This window comes from Polypterus senegalus, chromosome 11 (assembly GCF_016835505.1).
Source record: "Polypterus senegalus isolate Bchr_013 chromosome 11, ASM1683550v1, whole genome shotgun sequence".
Classification (NCBI taxonomy): Eukaryota; Metazoa; Chordata; class Cladistia; order Polypteriformes; family Polypteridae; genus Polypterus; species Polypterus senegalus.
In genome coordinates this window covers 46,148,770-46,171,296 of record NC_053164.1, presented here as the reverse complement: position 1 = coordinate 46,171,296, position 22,527 = coordinate 46,148,770, and the positions used below count along the sequence as shown (strand labels likewise).

Genomic DNA, 22,527 nt, shown 5'->3' with positions numbered 1-22,527 from the left:
GCATGAAATCATGAACTGCCCCGTAACAAGCAAAAAAGTTCTTAAATGTGTTAATTCTAAATGCAAATTTTGCACAGTTTGCACAATGCAAGCAAGCAGGTATGCTTTTTTGTTGGATAAATGAAGAAAGGCACTTGGGATTTTGTTCAACGTTACATTTAAACCATAAAACATTTTACATTTTCAACATTATGATAACCGAACACAAAAGAAACACAACAAAACAAGTTCAGATTCGTTATTATGTCTTCTTTAAAGCTCAAACTTGTTCAGTCCTGGCTTTCCCAACTATACTTTAAGTAGTTGGTGGTGAACTGTGAAGATAAAAGAGATGGAGAGCACATGATTATATTACTTTGATTAAAAATTGACATTGTGAATATTCACTATATTTCCCTTTTGTTAAAAAACAAAAACCCTTAAGTTCTTAGCCTTTAAAGTTAAAGAAATTAATTTATATATATACTGTATAATAAATTTGTTAACACACACACAAACTGATGCAGTCAATATTTCATTTTGTTACTCAGAGACACATACATATATCTGGATACAATAAAAAAACAATAAAATTTTTGTACTATTATGAATCATATGATTCCAACTGTATTACAAGAATGGTGGTTAATATTTAACCAGAATGAAGATTTATATAGACTGATAGAACTTTATTTGTCCCCTGGGGAAATTTAGCTTTTTACAGATACTCTTTACATACATAAATAAATAAATATATAAAGACTTGTGTCTTCCAGTTATTTCAACCTGTATGTTAGACTGAATATTGAACAAAGGTATATCAATATGGCTGCCTAATTGTATTACTTGCCTAAAACAAGACATAAATGGAAGTTATAATTCACATGGTGAAATTCTAAAACATCCATTCGAATCTGATATGAGCTTTTTTGGAAATGAGGCAGTTTCAGCAGAGTGGCCATTAGTCTGCACATATAAACACAATCAAAAGAACACTACAACAATTCTTTTGTCAAAAAGACTAACAGAATGTTACTGAACTATGAGAGAGCTCCAAAATACCTGGAGAAAGTACTAATGAATGCAAGGGTAGATTGCAGACTCGGGTGTTATGATTATAAATGTAGTAGCTTATAACTGCAAAGGCAGAGAGTGAGTAAACTAAGGAGGTACCCAATCTTGCCCACCTTAATAGAAACTGGTGGGTCCTGGATGTTCATGAGATTCTTCTTCCCCTGCTTCTTCAGAGTCATCTACTAAAGATCATCAGTGAGGAGAATTAATAGTAGAGTGAAGGGAAAAAACAAATGCACTTTCAGTGTTTGTGGAAAACATTTCATAGTGAGCACTGGTTAACATAACAAAAATAGCTGTTCATCCTCTTGACAATTTCTAGTTGATATCTTAAAATGGACAAGCAACTGCATGCTATTTAAATCATCATTTAGAAGATCTGCACAGTGAAACAGGGTGTGTTATTATAAGCATACTTCCTTACATAATATGTATCTACTGTAGACTTCACAGTTAATTTTAAATGAAGCAGAGGCAATGCACTATTTCAGTTAAATTTGAACTATTCAATAACAGTTCACATTTGAATTTACTTGATATTTGAAAATGAACAAAACAGCCCCATCTTACAAATGTGCCATTCTAAATGATTTTGCGGCAAAATAGGTTAGTGAAAATGACAAAATATTGACTCTCAATTCCCAAGTATAACACTCTAAAAAATAAATTTGAGTTCAACTTCTTTTACTACAATATAAAGTTTAATTAGGTTTTGGAGTTCCATGAACACAAATGTAACTAAACTATATAATAAGCATATAATGTGTTCTGGTTCAAATGTTTCTGCCTATTGTCTTGGTAGCATTAACTATGTCAACCTCTTGAAAAGATTTTAGAAATTACAACAAATGTGTATGGTTAGAAAAAAATACCTCTAATCACTATTTTGTCATATCCAGTAGAGCTCCACATGTTTTTTTTCAAATTTGGTTTAGTATTTCAATTTTTTTGCCATTTTACATTCCAACTAATTTATTCCAAGTAATTACATTATATATTTTCTTGCCTGTGAGTTTATATTATCAGAAATTCATTATACCATATAATTAACTTCTTTCTCTTAATTGTTGTATGACATTTCAAAATATGTGTGATGATAGTGACTGCCTTAATAAAATATCAACCGGTAATTAGTTTCTGAAGAAAATAGTTACATATTCTTGAAAAGTTTAGACGATGCAGGGCAACAACATGCTCTGTCATTAAATGTCATGCTTTATTATTGCCTACCAAAGAACTTAATCCACATGCTTTTCTTGCAGCGAAAATATAAAGTTTTGGAATTCATGATTATTTACAATTACATGCTTTAATAGGACACCAAACAAACAAATTGGATGTTAATTGGAATGTTATGTTGAATTAAAAAATACACTATATATATATATGTTCTTAAAGCAGTGGTAGAAGTTTGTTTATTTAGCAAACAGAATTCCATAACAAAGCTATACTTACTGATTATGTGCTGTCCATAAATGTAGACGGGACCTCCCCCAGAACGCAAATTAAAGGTCACAGGAAGATTCACCTCAAGGCCATATAAACTAACCTGGAAGAATTATATATTAAAAAAAAAAAAAAATTTGCAAAAAGCTGCTTGGGCAGGGGATGGTTCTATAGAGTGCACTGGCCTGACTGGTGACAGAGGACTCTTGCAACTTTTAGAAGGATTGGCTGTGGTACTGTGGCAGACTGGTAGGTGAGGCTCTAAATGTAACTTTAAAGACAGAATGCTTTTTTCTTACCCCATCTTAATTTTGACAGAGAGTCAGGTCAATATAGTTAAGATCTGTCTAAGGCCATATTTCACCTATAAAGACAACTTATACTTCCTTCCTACACTATGCTTCCATTGTAATATTAAAAGGGATACAAAATGGCTCACCATCGGCATTACTAAAGGTTTTAGTGAAGCAATAGGAATTGGTGTACTTTTTCCAGTTATCATAGACTGCACCTCCACTACATGGAGTTCATCTTTTGCAGCAGCATCCAGGCATATCTAAATTAAATGAGAAAATACATGTGTGTAAATCTCACTGAAATACAAAAATGCAAATGTTTAATATCAATACACTACAAGTTCTTTCAAAGCATCGCTCACCGTCTTGATAAAAAGCTGATGTTCCAACAAGTCATTTACTTCAAACACAAACTGTCTCTGGTTCCCTGTCAGAATACAACCTAAAGAAAGACACACAGAAAGCATTAGATTAGGAGTTTTAAATTATGAATGGACCAATTAGTGAAAAGGGCTTTAAGAAATTCATAGAAAACATGAATATTCTATTAGCTATCTACACATTATAAACTGAGCTTTTCAAATCTAAAAATCAAACAGTTAAATCATGCAGATGACAAGGGCTAACAATGATAATTAAATACTGTAAATCAATCAATCAATCCTTGGGTGAATCAGTTCAATTTATATACAGTTAAGTCCAAAATTTGGATGGCAGAAATCCAGACCCACAGAGAATCACACTCTTTGAAAACTCAAAAACATTCATTTTTCTCTGCTTTTGTGTATGAGAGCGCACAGATATAGATGATCACTATAGATGCAAGCAGCAACAATCGATAACACGGATCATATGGATGCAAAGAAATGACAAAGTTGTAAACAAAGTGATATAAGAACATACTTAAAGAAAACAATAGAAGCATCTGTCAATCAAAAAAGTTTCCCATCAACAAGCAGTACTGTAGATGCTACAAAAGTCATGGAAATAAATGTATTCATTTTGAAAAATGAAGCACTATGTTATTTGTTAATAAATAAACAAACAAAATGTTCCCATTCATCTCTTCTGTATTCTTCTTTAATTTTTGAATGTTAAAAGTAATGGAAAAAAACCTGAAAAAAAAGAAAAGAAAATCCTGACTGACCAAATCCCTAAGCAGTCCCGATTTCAATACTTTTACTTTAATGTTATTTTTTACTAGTTTAGAAGAAAATGAAAGTTTTAACAAAATGAAAGACATTTATTGAGTTAATCGTAATTCTTATTTCTTAAGAAACATCCTTTTGCAGTGCTTCAATAAAGGAATGTAGGGAATGCTTTTCACAAATATAAATATGGTTATTTGAAAGCAAATATTAACCATTTAAAAGATAAAATCTTTTTTTTTTTTTTTATTAATTTTATTGCACTCCATACAAAGCCATCAAGTTTTTACAAAAAGAAAAATAGAGTTAAGAACAGATCAATCCCCACCCTTGAGAGAGAGAGCAAGCCAAACGGAATAAAAATTTTAAGGCTTTTAAACATACCTAAATTAATAAATTCTCTATGCTTCATGAACTTATTTTAAAATATTACTGATTAGATCCTGCCATGTTTTGAAAAAGTCTGTACAGATCCTCTAACTGAGTATTTGATTTTTCCAATTTCAAATAATATAACACATCAGTTTCCCACTGACTTAAAGAGGAGAGTTTGGGTTCTTCCAGTTTATCAGAATAAGTCTGCGTGCCAAAGTGTAGGTGAATGCAATCACAATTAGTTTGTCTTTCTCCACTTTAAGCCCCTCTGGAAGAACCCCAAACACAGCTGTTAATGGGTTAGGAGGGATTGTGAGTCCAAGGCTGTCTGAAGGTAATTAAAAATTTTTGTCCAGAATAATGTTAATTTGGTGCAGGCCCAGAACATGTGACCTAGTGAGGCTGGACTTGGTTTGCAGCGTTCACAGGTTGGATCATGCCCTGGAAACATTTTGAGAGTTTTAGTCGAGACAGATGTGCTGATATATAATTTTGAGTTGTATAATTGTATGCTTTGCATATGGAGCTCGAGTGAATTCTCTGCATTGCTACTTTCCACTCCTTTTCTGATATATTAATTGAGAGATCTTTTCCCAGTGTCCTCTTGGATCTTTGAAAGGAGGGATTGTAAAATGATTTTATATATTGTAGAGATGGAGTCTAAGTCCTTGAGATTGAGCAATATTTTTCCAGCATGGATGAGGGTGCAAGATGAGGAAAATCTGGAAGGTTCTGTTTAACAAAGTTCCTGATTTGAAGATAGTGAAAGAAATGTGTAGCTGGAATGTTAAATTTGGAATGTAATTGTTCATAGGATGCAAAGACGTTGTCTATATAAAGATCTCTAAGCAAGTTAATTCCAAATTTTTCCAGATATTAAAACTGCATATGTTTGTGAAGGTTGAAAGAGGTGGTTCTCTTGCAGAGGTGCCACAGATAGAAGCTTCTCCGTCTTAAAATGCTTTCTACATTGGTTCCAGATTCTAAGTGAGTGGAGCACAATTGGGTTATTAGTGTATTGCCGATAGCGTGTGTTTATTGGAGCACAGAGCAAGGAATACAAAGAAGTACTGCAGGATTTTACTTCTATTGTGGTCCAAGCCTGTGTATGTTCTTCTATTTGTGTCCAGGTTCTTATCGCCTGTATATTTGCTGCCCAGTAATAAAACTGGAAGTTAGGTAGAGCCATGCCACCTTCTGCCTTTTGTCTTTGTAGGGTCGCTCTTTTGATGCGTGGATGTTTTGAATTCCAAATAAATGAGGTTATTGTTGAATCTAATTGCTTAAAGAATGATTTATTAATGTATATTGGGATGTTTTGAAATAAAAAAAGGAGCTTAGGAAGAATATTCATCTTAACAGTGTTAATTCTTCCAGCTAGTGTGAGATGAAGGGTTGACCATCTATGCAAGTCTTGTTTAATTTTTTCCATGCAGACGGCAAAATTTTGTTGATAAAGAGCTTTATGTTTACTTGTGATGTTTACCCCGAGGTATTTAAACTGTTCTGCAATGATAAAAGGTAGGGTGTCTAATCTAATATTATATGCTTGAGAATTCACTGGAAAGAGTACACTTTTATTCAGATTAATTCTGAGACCAGAGATCTTTTGAAATTCTGTGAGTGCTGCTAAGACTGCAGGCACAGAATTTTCTGGGTCCGATATATACAGTACCATGTCATCTGCATATAATGAGATTTTCTGTTCCAGTCCTTCTCTGCTAATCCCCTTTATCTGATCAGTATTTCGACAATGTATTGCCAGTGGTTCAATGGCAATGCAAACAGCAGCGGTGACAAGGGGCATCCTTGTCTAGTGCCACGTTCTAGTTTAAAGTAGTCTGAGCAAATGTTATTGATGCAAACTGAAGCTTCTGGGTTAGTATACAGTAATTTAATCCATGCACAAATGTTGGGCCAAACCCAAACTTCTCCAATGTAGTAAAAGGTATTTCCATTCAATCATGTCAATGCTTTTTCTGCATCCAATGATAATAATATTTCTGGGGTGTTTGATTTAGTTGGTGAGTATATTACATTAAACAGTCGAAGATTTGAAGATAAGTGCGGCCCCTAATAAATCCAGTTTGGTCTTGTGATATTACGAGGGAGCACTTTCTCCATCCTTCTAGCTATGATTTTAGAGAGTATTTTAACGTGTTATTCAGAAGTGAAATTGGTCTGTATGATGCACATTGTAATAAGTCATTATTTTGTTTTGGAAAAAAAACAGTGATTAGTGCTTGGCGAAAGGTTTGTGGAAGAGATTGGTTATCTCTGGCTTCTGTAAATGTTGCTAATAGGAGGGAGCTAGCTGAGCGAGAATTTCTTGTAAAATTCTGCAGGGTAGCCATCAGGGCCTGCTGCTTTCCACCTTGGAGTGACTTTATAGCATCTAGTAATTCTGATAATGCCAGAGGTTTATCAAGTTCCTCCACACTAAAAGCGTCTATTTGTGGTATCTGTAATGTATCCAGAAATGCATTAGATTGTGTATTGTCTTCTTTAAACTCAGTAGTATATAGGGATTTATAGTAGTCTCTGAAAATGTGCATTATATTTTTGTGTTCTTGATTTTATCTCCGTTCGTGTTGGTGATTACCGAGATTGCGTTGCGCACTTCTTGCTTGTGAATTTGTTGAGCTAAAAGCTTATTAGCTTTCTCCATGTTCATAATAATGATGTCTGGATTTGTAAATTAGTTGTTCAGTTTCTTTAGTTGTCAAGAGGTTTAATTCTGAATGTAGAGCCTGCCTCCTCCTATGTAGAGTCTCGCTTGGTAGTCTGGCATGTTCTTCATCTATTTTAGTAATTTCGCTTTTTATCTCTGCTACTTTCTTGGCTTCGGATTTATTTCTGTGGGAAAGATATGAGATAATCTGTCCTCTTAAGAAGGCCTTAAGAGTTTCCCAGAGTATTCCTGCAGAGATCTCAGGGATGTATTTGTCTCTAGAAAGAATTTGATTTGTTTGGATATAAATTCAGTACAATTCTCTCAGCTAATAGAAGCGGTTGAGGCCATCTGCGGGGTGAGTGTATGGGGCTTAGTAATTTTAGCTCCAAGATCATAGGTGCATGGTCAGAAATAACAATAGCATCGTATTCACAAGATTTAATCATAGGCAAGAAGTTATTGTCTATAAAGAAGTAATCAATCCTTGAGTAACAATGATGCACTGGTGAGTAGAAAGAATATGTTCTTGAATTTGGGTTTAAAAACCTCCAGGGTCTGAGTTGTGATCAGTTATAAACTTTGTAATTATCTTTGCGGTGTTAGATGCCGTTCCCCCTGTGGAGGAAGTCCTATCTAAAAGTGGATTTAGAACACAATTGAAGTCCCCCGCCATTATAACTTTATGAGAGTTCAGATTGGGAATGGATGCAAATAAATTTTGTATAAATTCCTTATCATCAACATTAGGTGCAGATAAAATCAGTTTCAAATGTTTCACTGCACAGTGCACCACTTGTACAAAGCACTTTCACATGACAAGCAAAAACCTCAGAATTAAATTTAAACAGAGCATTGTTTTTTAAATAAAATTAAATTGTAGTTATTCTAGTTCCCTTAGGAGAGACATAAAGGAATAACTTGGAATTCTTCAATCTAAACTACTTTACCATGCATTTGAACCCAACAGATCAACAAATATGTTTGTGTAATTTGCTGCTATTTACTCTCTTTGTAATTTTGATGCCAAACTGCACTTAAAGTAAATTACTGTATCTTAACACTGTTTAAATCTTTTCTTGATAAAGAAAAAGCATGATACATTTTTACGATAGGGCATATATACCTTACTGAGCAGGTTTACAATCAACTTGCTATTTTTAATTTTCCAATCTGATTGAAGCAAACATAACAAAATATGCCCCTTTCCGACATCATGTCAAAATACATGCATGTTATTCAGTTGGGCTCAAATACGACTTTTCCACATTGGGAACAAAATATATATTTCTGCAGAATAACACAAGGCATGGAGAAAAATGAAATAAAGCTGATGCAAACACAAATACATTGTTAATAGGTCATCCAAAAAAGCAACACAATCACATTTAGAGATGTATAATGTATAATCATGCTGGATTTAATAAATAAAAACAAAAATCACTGTGAGCAAACAATCTTAAGGATATTTAGCTGCAAAAGCTCAGATGTAATCAGAAGATCAAGTACTATTCTTTAAATTGCCACACAAAGAACTCAAATTCCAATAAGCATCAATGGATATACTGTATATGACACACCATATGGTATTGACAATATGCCTTATAAAAAAATCAAAAGACACAATATTATAGGGCTTTTTAGTATGCAAATTGGAGTCTTATTTACAGAATTAAAAATGTGTTTAAGTGTGGAAGTGGTAGCCTACCAAAATTAGCACAAAAGGACCTGACGCTATTGTTAGCTGTGACAACTCACTGATTTAAAAGACTGGCTGATTTCCTGCAAAAGCTAATTTTTGGATGAAGGGAGCAGAGGTTTATACTCACTGAACCATTAACCATTATTTTCACTGAACTAGCAGGTAAAAGATAAATCTAAATTTGTTCAGGCTTTTTGCAGTGGTGTTTGGTATAGTATGCAAGCATGACTCCTGGGCAAACTGTTTATATAATTTAAAAGTGTTAAACATTTCTCCATAATGCAGTATTTGCACAAAATTAAACATTTTATTTACTTATTTAAGTGTTTAGTGTGGTGGCCACACAGCACCAGGGTCCTGGGTTTGGCCTTTGAATATTTGAGCCGAGATGGGTTTTACTTGAAATATTCTGATTTTCCTCCCCAATTCCAAAGATGCATTTGATAGTTTAGTCAGTGACTTTGAAGAGACATTCTTTGCAAACTTATCTGCATACATTTCAATATATAAGCATATTTTACAGAAGGTATCTCAGGAATTTGGAGGCTAGTTGTACAATGAGAGAGAGGCACATATGGGACTGCTTTTATTATTAAAATGGAGGAATTCAGAACATACAGGACTCAACATATCCCAAACACTGAATTCACCTGGATCAATTGCTAGGTATATGTCACAAAAAGCGTGTAATAGAAGTGCAGTGTTCTTAAGCATCCCTAGTTCAGGGCTTCCCTCACTACTGAAAATTGTGGGAGGGCTTGAGGGATGATGCATATATTTTGCTCCAACGTAACCAAACTGAATTGGTTTATTCAATGCCTCTGAGTTTTTCGTTTCCCAAAATATCCATAACATTGAGATACACACACAGTGCATTAAATGACTCTGAACTAGTTTGAAAATTCTGAAGCAATCTTGCTCCAGCATCTGAGGGGCATGCTTTTTAGCAACTGTTGTCCTTAAATAAAACTCAAAGTAAGTTGTTCTGAGACATTGCCTGTAAACAATAGCAGGATTGCCCCTCTTCTTCAAAGCAAATCATTCCCACAATTCTCACCTCCTTTCAATAACAATGCAAAGATCACAGTCATATGCACTCAAATTATCTGTTAAATTGAGAAAACAATTCTTTGGGCCTATGCTTTTGATGATTTTATCATACATACAAAACATGGGCAAAAACAGTAATGTATGTTATGACAAATTAATACAACACAAACTGACATTTTAATGAGTCAATCAATATTTAATTGTATTCTTAAAAAGGTAGTCTTACTTACAAGCTGATCATGTTATACACTTTTACAAACAGTACAATAAAAAACATGTTGTTGAACAAAGTTAATACAACATTTTAGAATTCTTATGGTATTCTAAATTAAAGAGAAGGGAAAAAACAACATACTTGTCTGAAAACAGAGGGCCCTGCAAATACTGTATAAGTTGTGCAGTAGGCTAATCCAATACATTAAGGTGCAACCAATTTTATTTTTGTCCTACAAATATGCACATTGTACTGTAGCATTCTTTCACAATTCAAATTCCATTTTTAAAGTCTTATAATTCACTTAGCTACCTTTCTATCAGTGTTACATCAAAAAGTAACTGAGGAATTTGTACATTTAAAAAAAAAACATACAACTTACCCCACATAACACAGACTGGCTTCTTTGTGAGTGAGGAAAGGGAGGAAATGTCAAAACAATCCATCTGGAAATTAAGCAAATATTAACTTTAGAAAACCCTAATTTTTACATATAGAAAACTGTAAATTAACTAATCATCCCAATCTACAAACAGAAAATTAACAGCATATCCAGAACAACTATGGATTTAACAGTGGCAGCTCCATAGCTTTACAAGAGTTGCACAATGGACTTTATGTCAGCTTGTCTGTCTGACAAATCATATAACACCTTGAACAAGGAGGACGGCAACAAATCCATGCTATATACTGTATATTTTATTTATATATATATATATATATATATATATATAGAGCGAGAATGGCTTTCTTTATATTAAAAGTCTTTGAGTGATTACAAGTGTGACTTTTTTCAATGATTATAGTGTAGTCTGGGTATTAACATTCAATAATGTAAATAACAATGTTTAGAAACACGTGAAAAGTATACGTTGGAGAAAAACATGGCTCTGGAGCTGAAACTGTGCCATGGAGCAAGATAAGCAATGAGTGAAGTATGCAGTTAGTCTTCTTTTAAAATGGCTGTATCTCATAAAAATATTTTGCTTTTACCCTTCCTAAAATGACCTGAATACGCTGTTTTACAATATTTGTGCAATCTCAAGACACAGATAAATAATTAATAGCATTCTTGTCTTGAAAAATGTATTTAGTGAGTTTTATAGCTTTTATTTTCACACTGGGACATCAGCGCCATTAACTTCTATTATAAATGCAAGTCTGGGCTAAGTATTTTTTTAATTCATAAAAATTGCTTCACTTATTTTTTAAGGAGCCTGTAGCTATGTTATTGTCGGAGCACAGTTTTAGCTTTGGTAGCAGGTGCAAGACGCATTGTATATATACACATTTTGACATTAACAACAGAGTTTCTGGTTTACTTAATTTATTTTATTTTATGCTTCAATTGCACTATTCAATCTTAATGATTTTAATAAAGTTTGGTAAGCACTGTAGAATTGAACTGTAAATAATGCCTATTGATTATTCTTTTAAATTTTTCCTACTGCTTTATTTTCTTCCATCAATTGTGAGAGAAAAGTACTTTTAACTAATCATTAAAATTATTAAATTGCTAAACAAATTAATGTTCTGCTAATGCACACCAGCATCCATTTCTACCACTTTGTCTTCAATACACTATTAAGCTTTGATAGAAATAATTAGAGTGTAATATTAAAACTACAAAAGGAATTCAAGCACCTGAAAACACCAGATATAAAATGAATACATACTAAGCAATATACTGAATATACATTAAACACATTTTTCTTCGTAATGAAAGCAAGCACTTCACATACTTAGATCAAAAATCAAAATGTAATATACTGTCAATTAAAAATATATTCTCAATATATTTCCATTTTTGCTTAAGAGAGCATCATTTATCCATCCAGCCATTATCCAACCCACTGTATCCTAACACAGGGTCACGGGGGTCTGCTGGAGCCAATCACAGCCAACACAGGGCACAAGGCAGGAACAAACCCTGGGCAGGGCGCCAGCCCACTGCAGGTCACACACACCCACAACACCAAGTACACACTAGGGACAATTTAGGATCGCCAATCCCCCTAACTTGCATGTCTTTGGACTGTGGGAGGAAACTGGAGCATCATTTAAGTTTTGAATATTACTTTCCTATACTGACTCTTTTTTCTACTATGTAATTTGCTAATTAAGATCACTGAAAGATAGACTTTAGAATACCATGCATTTCATGTGCTCATTCCAGCTTAAGATACCAGTAATAAACATTGTCAGTGTGCATCATATTATAATGCTATCATCAACATTATTTCTGATATGATCACAAAAAATTGTTGACAAAACAAATACCAGTTCTTAAGTTTAAAGCTTATAATGTACTAAATACAAGGCTGAAATCACAAAAATAAGCCAACTTGGTTAAAATGGAGGCAAGGTAAATAATAATAATAAGAAAAAACACACACACAATAGCATACCATATAGTCCAGATGTGCTTATACACTAACATTTTACCAATATGGCAAATTCCACCTGCTTCCAACCTACAGCCTGTGATGGTGTGAGGTGGCTCCATACTCCCATTCTTGTTTGGTACCCTCTTGAACCTGACACCATCGATAATGTAATCAGAGCTTAGCAGATGAGGACAAGACACACACAAAGCAATGGGATGGAGAAAAAGTGCTCTAGTTCTTTTATTAAAAGTAATAAAAAAAGTCTCCAAAAAGTATAGTGCATCCAAATGTTCAATAAACAATCCAAAAAAAGTGAAAGTGAAGGTTAAAATTAAAATAAATAAATCCATTAGAAACAAGGCTAAAAACCATCTGGCAGGAAACTGTCCTTTTTCTTTTTGATCTTGTGCTCCTCTTTTTACAGCCCAGGGAGCGTTTGTAGGTACGATCGCCTAATTGCCGCCTTGGGCTGATAATGAGACAATCAGACTGTCTGCATGTACCAGAAAGGCAACACACGGTCAGCTGACCATCTCGCACCAAACCAGAGACGAGCCATTTTATCAAATGATTACTCACACCTCCTCTACTCTCCAGTGCAAACAATTATTTATATAAAACGGTTGTTTTCCTGAACCCCGGATCGGCCATGCCACACAACCATGCCAAATGAAATGAAGAATAAATTATTTTTTATAATAAGGTATCAAAGAAAATTAATTTGGGACATATATCTGCTAAATAGCTATTCACTTTGGTTTGCAAAATACTTTGTAAATTTTAAGAGGTATGATAATTTGAATCAAATGTTTTTCATAGTCCATGCAGTTTAAATATAACAGACAGCAAAGTTTCCATTTTCAAAGCCTTCAATTGCTACATTAAAAATTACATATTTACAGTGCATCCGGAAAGTATTCACAGCGCATCACTTTTTCCACATTTTATGTTACAGTCTTATTCCAAAATGGATTAAATTCATTTTTTTCCTCAGAATTCTACACACAACACCCCATAATGACAACGTGAAAAAAGTTTACTTGAGATTTTTGCAAATTTATTAAAAATAAAAAAAATGAAAATGCACATGTACATACAATAAGTATTCACAGCCTTTGCCATGAAGCTCAAAATTGAGCTCAGGTGCATCCTGTTTCCCCTGATCATCCTTGAGATGTTTCTGCAGCTTAACTGGAGTCCACCTGTGGTAAATTCAGTTGATTGGACATGATTTGGAAAGGCACACACCTGTCTATATAAAGGTCCCACAGTTGACAGTTCATGTCAGAGCACAAACCAAGCATGAAGTCAAAGGAATTGTCTGTAGACCTCCGAGACAGGTTTGTCTCGAGGCACAAATCTGGGGACGGTTACAGAAAAATTCATCATCCGTAAGTGGAAGAAGTTCGAAACCACCAGGACTCTTCCTAGAGCCTGCCTGTCATCTAAACTGAGCAATCGGGGGAGAAGTGTCTTAGTCAGGGAGGTGACCAAGAACCCGATGGTCACTCTGTCCGAGCTCCAGAGGTCCTCTGTGGAGAGAGGAGAACCTTCCAGAAGGACAACCATCTGCAGCAATCCACCAATCAGGCCTGTATGGTAGAGTGGCCAGACGGAAGCTACTCCTTAGTAAAAGGCACATGGAAGCCCGCCTGGAGTTTGCCAAAAGGCACCTGAAGGACTCCTTCTCTGGTCTGATGAGACAAAAATTGAACTCTTTGGTGTGAATGCCAGGCGTCAGGTTTGGAGGAAACCAGGCACCACTCATCACCAGGCAAATACCATCCCTGCAGTGAAGCGGCAGCATCATGCTGTGGGGATGTTTTTCAGCGGCAGGAACTGGGAGACTAGTCAGGATAAAGGGAAAGATGACTGCAGCAATGTGCAGAGACATCCTGGATGAAAACCTGCTCCAGAGCGCTTTTGACCTCAGACTGGGGCGACGGTTCATTTTCCAGCAGGACAATGACCCTAAGCACACAGCCAAGGTATCAAAGGAGTGGCTTCAGGACAACTCTGTGAATGTCCTTGAGTGGCCCAGCCAGAGTCCAGACTTGAAAATAGCTGTCCACCGACAATCTTCACCTACCTTAACAGAGCTTGAGAGGACCTATAGAAATTAAACGGCAGAAAATGCCCAAATGCAAGTGTGCAAAGCTTATCAGATGATACCCAGGAAGACACCACAGAAAACACTGTATCAGTGCTGCTTAAACAGACTGCAAATACCAATAGCTCATTGGGCAAGATTATTTTTAAAAGGGAGCTATAAATTCATCAAGTGTCTTTTTCTTTCAACACTTCACTGCAACTGGATTACAATTACAACCATTGGATTACAATTTTCTCAGGATTTATGCCCTTTATTTATCTCGCATTTCCCATAACTTCTTAAATTTTATTTAGTGCAATAAACTTGGAATACTTTAAAATAATGGTTCCAAAATATATTTTAAGATTTCTCATTTGTGGGGGTCCTTTGTCCACTAACCCTGAGAAACACACAAGAGATAACTGTACTAGGTTTTAACAATTACAGTTCAGTGAGTTGTGAACATGTTTTACAGTTTAGACAATGAAAGTGATAATGATTGCAATACCAGTAAAAAAAAACGCTAAAATAGATTTAGCATCTGTGTTACTTTAATGGGAATGGAGCTGCAAGTCAAACAGAATTTCAAATTTGACTGTACTCAATTTTATCACTACATAAAGAAAAGAAAGGCTCCTAAAGGCTGCAGGGTGATCGGAGAAGTACTACTGGAAAATGAAACACAATGAATAAAAACAGTGCACAGATTTTGTTTTTCATAATACATATTTCATAGGTTCAATTATATTACATACTATTTTAAAATCCTGCACTTCTGGTTCTTACCTAAAATGAAAATTACACAAAATAATCTTAAAAAATGTAAATATACAACAAAGTGATCCAAGAGTAAAAATGAAAACTAAAAAGAGTAAAATTATAGTTTGCATTCACTAATATTTTAGTTTGGCCTACAAGAAATAGTACTGAAATATTTTTGGAGTGTATGATTTTTGAACAGTAAATGGGAAATAAAAAGAAAGCTGTTTGAATGTAACGTTAAGGTATATGTCCTTCTTTATTTAATTACTAGCTGTCCCCAGCAGCTCTGCCTATGAGGTAGTGAAACAGGACAAACTTTAAAAATCAATAAAAACAAAACAAACTCAATTCTGGCCAAGCAAAAGGTAGGTACACTCCAACGTCAAACGTTGGCACTTTATCTGATCGCGTTCACCTCCAACAGGAGAAAGTCTACTGTGTAGGTAGAAAAGCATGTGGCTGTAATATCTCTGGCAATCAGCAGCTACCCTTTAAAATACACGCAGCTCTGATCTCTCTGTCAAGAACATCAAACATTACTCCTCAACGATCTGTAGATGATAATGACTGTTGAACAAACAGGTATTTCTAGCTAAGCGGAGGCAAGGTACGCTCCAACACGTGGCGAGAGGTAGACCGATTCGAATGGAGGCTGCCGCATGAGTGAAGAGGGCCTCACCCTGCAGCTGCTCTCTCGGATTCGCACAAATAAATCAGTACTGCAAGCAAACTATGAAACTTAGTGCGATGACAGAAGTCGCAAAATCAACTGGAATGTTCAATTATAGAAAAAAAAACAGATCTAAATCCATTAAGTAGTTCTCTTGATGTTGGATTTTATATAATAAATTAAAAAAAAAAAAAACTAACACTTTGTGCACTTATCACTATTACACCAAAAATGTTTTTTGACAACTTCTTTCGTTAAATGCCACATGTTTGCAAATATTTATTTTACTGTGCGAGAACAAGGGGCCAAAAAAATGGCAAAAGTATAATGTGATGGTAGCAGAACCGTCACTAGGTCTTTGTCGGTGTGCAAAGCTGGGAGAACCAGCAGTAGCCACTATTTAGCTAAATAAATTACAGTAAACAGTTGACAGGTGCAGTGCTGAAAGATTCATAATGTGAAGATTCCCCATAAGACACTTAATGTTAGCACATCATTCCGGTAAACATCAGATTGTTTGATTTTAGATAATGCCTTCACTTACCGGCTTGCTAGTGTCATCTTCTTAAGCGGACTAGCCGCATTAGTGGTCTGTTGACGGTCAGTTTTCATTCTATGCGCGCATGGCTGCGTACTCCCTTTATGGCGCTAAAAGCTGGCAAGCAGCTGATTTAGCAACACTCAGGAAAAACGAAACAGGAAAGGGGAAAAGCAATCGCAATATGGGTATGGTAATAGTTTTACTCCGTGTATTTTAAGAGTTGTTGAACAACAGTTTAGATGTTCTGTAATCCCCGGGGATGTGTGAGATGTATGTAAGATGGTGTATATGTAGGAATAAAGTAAGTATAAGGAGGTGTTCCTCCCCCTTGTCTGTATGATAGAAGCTTTTTGCCTTTAAGTGACTGGGTAGGAAATACTTAAATGGCTCAGTGCCATTAGTAAGGGGGGAGTGTTGAGGATAGGTGTCGCTATTGTGCTTACTGCAAAGGTTAATTTTTTCCCCATGCTCAAGGTTGTCTTAAAGGTATTTTTCCAACCTTTTTAAGCCAGTAAGTCACCTAGATTTTGGGGAGAGTTTCAGCAGGTTTTGGCTGCTACAGAGCCACTGGACCAGTTATTCGACCTTTTTCTTTTTACCATTTTATTTTATTTTTTTTGGCAGCTTTGGACTATGTTCATTTTATGAGCCCTTCCCTATAATTACTATGCATGAATATTTTCAGTAATTTATTGAATTTGTCCTGTTTGCTGGATGTAACTATTTTGTTCTGCTGGATTGTTACATTTTATTTTTTTGTTGTGGATTTTGTCCCTTATCTCACCCACAAATTGCAATAAACATTGGTGACTTTGATTTCAAGAGAATTTGTACTTTATCTGGATTTTGGGGTGCCTTGAGTGCCGCCCGGCTTTGAACAACTAGCGGACAATGACCGAAGACAGTGTTTCGTGACATATAAGTGAATAATGAATAAATCTATGTTTGGGAAAAACAAATTAAAGAGCTAATACAGTATTAAGATATTTCTGAGGTTTTATTGCAGGTCAGAAAAAAAATGTTTTTCTTGTGTTTATTATTTATTAATTTAGTTCTTCTATAAATACCAGTCAACATACAGTATATAATAAAATTTTTGTGTTTTAATAAAATATCGGTAACACACGATTATACATTTGTTATTACTTTAATATTTTAAGTCTGGAAATGATGTTTCCTGGCTTGACCCTGTTTTACGTTTGCTCTGTGGCTAGTGATCTGCGCCGGCAATATGAAGGTTTGCTGGTTCGAATACCGTAAATACCAGAAGTGACTTTACTCTGTTGGGCCCTTGACCTGCAATTGCTCCGTCCTGGGTATGACGTTAACTTGCATCCAGCCCTGAAAGCAGGTCCTCGAACTTGCAGGGAAAACTCGGGGGTTGGCACTCCAGCTACCGAAAAAAAAGAAAAACCCTCACACTTTTCCATTCCGTTTGAACTCGTGTGGTGCAGAGGTGTCACCCGCTACATGACTGGAGCTGGGTCCTAATTTGGGATTCTGACGTAGTTCGTCATGTGGTGGGTGCAGCAACGCGCTCTAGAAGTTTATGCTCCCAACCTCGTCATGCAACTCTGATAACAACATACACAATCACAAAGTGCTACAATATGAAAATATTACATAAAGACAACAATCGAACATTATAATACTGTATTAGGAATAATCACGCACAACTGATATATGAAATCCAATGGAAAAAATGCACACAAAAGCAGGCCTCTGGTGATCACACACAATCGGGATCAAGCCAGTTGAATTTCAACCACGCTAACCCACTTATGTTTGCCGTGCTGAATTTTCCAATGGCGTCGCAATTCTTAACTTTTTTTGGATGCTTCACGGTGATGTCGACCAACACGGATTCAGCCTCTAATTTGCACGTCTCCCTCAACCCATGCGGGCTTTCGTCCTTCATCCCCCAAGATTTGTGGTGCAAGAACGAATGTGATGGGATGCTGCTCTTCAAGACTTGTTAACCGCAGCTTGCCCAGTGCAAACGAAATAAATTCAGGCATCCCGAGACCTAGATAAGCATATTAGAAAATTGACGAATGGGGTTTAAAATCCAACATGGACACCAATTCGTGTTTTTTGAAGAATGACGGGCGGGCGGGCAGACAGGCACCGAGAGGCACTGAAACGCGCGCAGTCAGTTAAACGCGCCATAGCAGCGTCCTCAACACCGATATCTGCTAACCAAACATCAGATTCAAAGTTTTCATTTTAAAGTACGGTTCATTTCGGAGCTTAACCGCTCTGGCAAATGTATGTAGATAAACTGGAATGTTATAAAGTAAGCGTTAAACTGAAGAAACGCAGCCACTGGAGTGGATGCTAACTTTCGTTCCCAAACGCACATTCCAGCTTTACGAATTTAAAACTGCCAGTTTTTCTGCGTCTGTTATCATAAAAATGACGCCTTTGATAATGTTTATAAAGGTATGTTTCAACTTCTTTTTTTATACTTTATTTTATATAATAGTAGTCTTCTGGAGAAAACGTCTCTTGTTTAGGTTGGGCAGGAAGGAGCTGCGACTCATGTAATTTATTTTAGTATCAACACAATATTCACCTGGAATCTTAAATGAAATAATTACGATAAAACGTGTTCGAGGTACGTTTGAACGATTCAATATCTCGTTTATATATATATATATATATATATATATACACATTTTTCCACTAAACGCCGAAAATGGGCCCACTGTTTTTTTTTCGAAACATTAAAGGTCACACGGATTAAAAAATTAGGACCATGGCAACAACATTAAAACCATATTTATCAAAATGCGTCAACATTATAGAAATTACAACTTTAATATATTACGGTAAAAATGCATACAAGCCTAACTACCACCGTAGCCCAATCATGAACATGTTTGCAAATGCAAGATGTGTGTATACTTGAAAATCTTTCAGTTTTTATAACGCTTCACGTGAAATACCTTATGTGAAAATGTACCACTTTTTGTAGCAGTTCTGCCTCTGGTAGGATTAAAAAAATAAATAAATACAATTCGGAGTTCCAGAATATCTACTTACCTTTTGTGGTGACCGCTGGTTTGGTGTAGCCGCGCAGTCCGCAGTTTCTCCAGTTAAAACTGACCCGCCCGCACTCTACTCGGTGCATCAGAACGTCACGTTAACAACGATCAGTCGCAATAAAAAAAGGCAATACTGTATGCAGAAAACAAAGAAAGGTAAAGGTCTAGTGCGTTTTATCAAACATAAATGTTTTTTTTTGTTTTTCAAATTAGTGGTTTTAGTGCCCAAAATGAATTTGCTTTAAAATCGTTTATTTTAATGAATTTTTTTTCCAAAGCAGAATATTCCAAAAAGAAAACTGAATAACTTGAATTGTGAATTGGAACTTCGGTACAAAGAGCTATGAATAAGAACACATCCTTGCAGTGAGAAGGTCTGACCTACCCTTTGGCTCAACTGATGCATTTGCATGAGGGGCAGACCTGAGTTAACCTACCAAGTCCAGGTGGTTGCCATATATGTGTTGGAATTATAGCCTAAAATAGCCCAAAAGTATCCCATTTGTAATTGCTAGTAGCATCGTTCCTTTTGTAGCAGTATGTCAAATACATAGATGTTCTATACCTGAGCACAGTTTTGCATAAAGGTGAAAATGTAGTTCTCTCCTAAAACTTGTACATGTTGAATGTTGTTTAGCACAATCATTTTTTCTTAGTCCTCTTATCCAGGACAGGGTTTCAGGGCAGCTGGAGCCAATCCAGGTAATCAAAGAGCACAAGGCAGGTTCAATACCTGGACAGGGCACTAGTCTATCGCAGGAAAACACACGCACACTAGGGCCAATTTGAACAACAGAAAAAAGGGTTATTTTCACATTGAAAAGGAAAGATTATATGTCAGCTGTATAGCCATCATCAGGCGTACAACTGGGGGTCTGGGGGGGAAAGTGACAGGTATCATATCCAGTATAGGAGGTGAAACAAAGGCAGGGCAGACGAAAGGAGGGACAATTTGAAAAACACTTTACCTAACCAGCATGTCTTTGAACTATGGAAGGAAACCCACATAGACACAAGGACTATATGGAAATTCTATGTTGGGGTATGTACCCCGTTCTACTTGTTGCAAGGCAGTAGGCTATCTCTGCTATTGTTCAGCCCTTTGTTTAGCACAAGCAGGTAAGAATGTCACTGTGTTCTGTATATAGACAATAATTGACCCTATGAACATACTAAAATTATAACCCTGATTACTGCTGACCTTTACTGAGGTTCCAACTGTCACTTAAAATTACTATTTACTGAAAGTCGTTAAGTTTTAAAATAGTTCAACATACAGTGTTGCATTTTTTATTTTTCAATTAAAACTGAAGGTTTTCCTGCAGTTTGACACAAACAAATTTTATATATATTTTATATATAAATGTCTACGCATGGAAGTGTGTGTGTCTGTCTGTCCGGACCGAAAGTGCGAGGGTACAGTATGGAAAGAGAACCTCGCTTAGCTGCTAATGCACAACTGATGCTATTGATTGATTGAAGTGTCAGAATCCATGGTTTCTAGGAGCCCGGGCTTTTTACAGCACAGGCTTACACAGCTAGTTAGTATATACTGTGTGTATATATGTGTGTGTGTGTGTGTGTGTATATGTGTGTGTATATATATATATATATATATATATATATATATATATATAATTTACATTATTATTGTTCTTCAATTTCAGTTTATTGTGTTCCATAAGATGTTTTGATTATTTTAAAAGTGTTAATCTCTGCTGACTTTAACCTGCAGCTACACCGACACACTATACTGCCCCATTGAGTGAGGTTTAGACATTGGTAACCTGCTTGATTAATGATCCAAACCCATACCACCAAATTGGGGACTGCAAGCAATATTTTATAGTATTTGTTCTTCTTTTTTTTTTTTTGCAATTTCAGCCCTAAAATGCATAACATTAAGGAAATTGATCTTGGCTTCCAACTAAAGGATCCTGAGCCACGTCAAAGATTAAGTTTATATGCTAATCAATGGGCCACTTAGGTTTCCTAATAGCTTGCCTACATACGCAGATGTATTAGATTTGACTGCATCAAAATAAACAACATCACAAACATCAGTTTTTAAACAAGTTTTTGAAATTTTATAACCCCTAGTTAAGCTACTGTATAAAAATGTAAAAGAAAAATGTTATGTAAATAAGATAGTATTGTATAGTAAATACTGCATATGAGAGTATTGCTGCAGCAGTTGAGTAGTACAGAAATAAAGCTGTAATGAGCATATGAAGAAATAAAAATAAACCCATGGAAATAGTTTTTAGGGTTACATCTGGTAAATATATAGTGAGAAATGAAACTTAACACAATAAACATAAAAGTTCTCCAAATAGCTTGAACGGTTTGTCAGGGGAGGGGAATCTTGAGGGAATCTGGTTGTCAGTTTGGAGGCTATGTCATCATACAGTGCACAAGACAATATACAGATAATTGATATATTTTAAATAGTGTATGATATTAAATTAATTTTAATGTGGACCAGTAAAACACCCAAAGTAGGCAGTGAATGTTACCTTTAAAGTACAGGTGTACCAAAGCTCTAGCAAATTAAATAAAAATAGCCGCCTTTGTACACCGTAATTAAATAAAACTACCCTACTATGTATTGTCGGAGGTGACTGGGGTGGCGTCCCAGCTGGGACGCCCCAGAAGCTGGCTTACGTCCTCTCCAGACCACGTGGGGGCGACCACCCTGGTTCTTTTGGGTGGCCACGGATACAGAGCTTTGAAGCTCTACCCTGTAGGGGCCCGTGGTCACCGCCAGGGGGCACCCCTGTGCCTAAAGAGCCCTGGACCCCGGCACTTCCGCCACACCCAGAGGTGCCAGGGGGAAGACAAGCAGGGACACCCGGAGTGCTTCTGGGTTACGCAGCCAGCACTTCCGCCCCACTGGGGAATGCCGGTAGAAGATTGCCGGGAAGCACCTGGAGCACATCCGGGTGCATATAAAAGGGGCTGCCTCCCTCCATATGATGCCTGGAGTCAGGAGGAGACGGAGACGAGGAGGCAGCCTGAAGAAAGAGAAAGGCATTGGTGTTGTGGCCAGGACTTTGGGGGTTTTTAGGTGCAC

At 36.0% G+C, this 22,527-nt stretch overlaps 1 protein-coding gene across 5 annotated transcripts; it reads right to left on the bottom strand.

Moving 5' to 3' along the window:
- Positions 1-19,898, bottom strand: LOC120538911 (nucleoplasmin-like). 5 transcript variants are annotated; one of them, XM_039768513.1, is made up of 8 exons: positions 19,840-19,898; positions 19,453-19,587; positions 10,338-10,401; positions 3,158-3,237; positions 2,939-3,055; positions 2,509-2,602; positions 1,167-1,235; positions 5-314 (listed from the first exon to the last, which is right to left on the bottom strand). In XM_039768513.1, the coding sequence occupies exons 3-7, from the start codon at positions 10,399-10,401 to the stop codon at positions 1,168-1,170; spliced, it is 423 nt and encodes a 140-aa protein (XP_039624447.1). In that variant the 5' UTR covers positions 19,453-19,587; positions 19,840-19,898; the 3' UTR covers positions 5-314; position 1,167. The 5 variants fall into 5 exon arrangements, with proteins under 5 accessions (XP_039624446.1, XP_039624445.1, XP_039624444.1 ...); XM_039768511.1 differs by lacking the exons at positions 19,453-19,587; positions 19,840-19,898 and adding an exon at positions 18,233-18,384 and having other exon boundaries at positions 3-314; positions 1,167-1,232; XM_039768510.1 differs by lacking the exons at positions 19,453-19,587; positions 19,840-19,898 and adding an exon at positions 18,233-18,382 and having other exon boundaries at positions 4-314.
- Between the last annotated feature and the right edge of the window lie 2,629 nt (positions 19,899-22,527).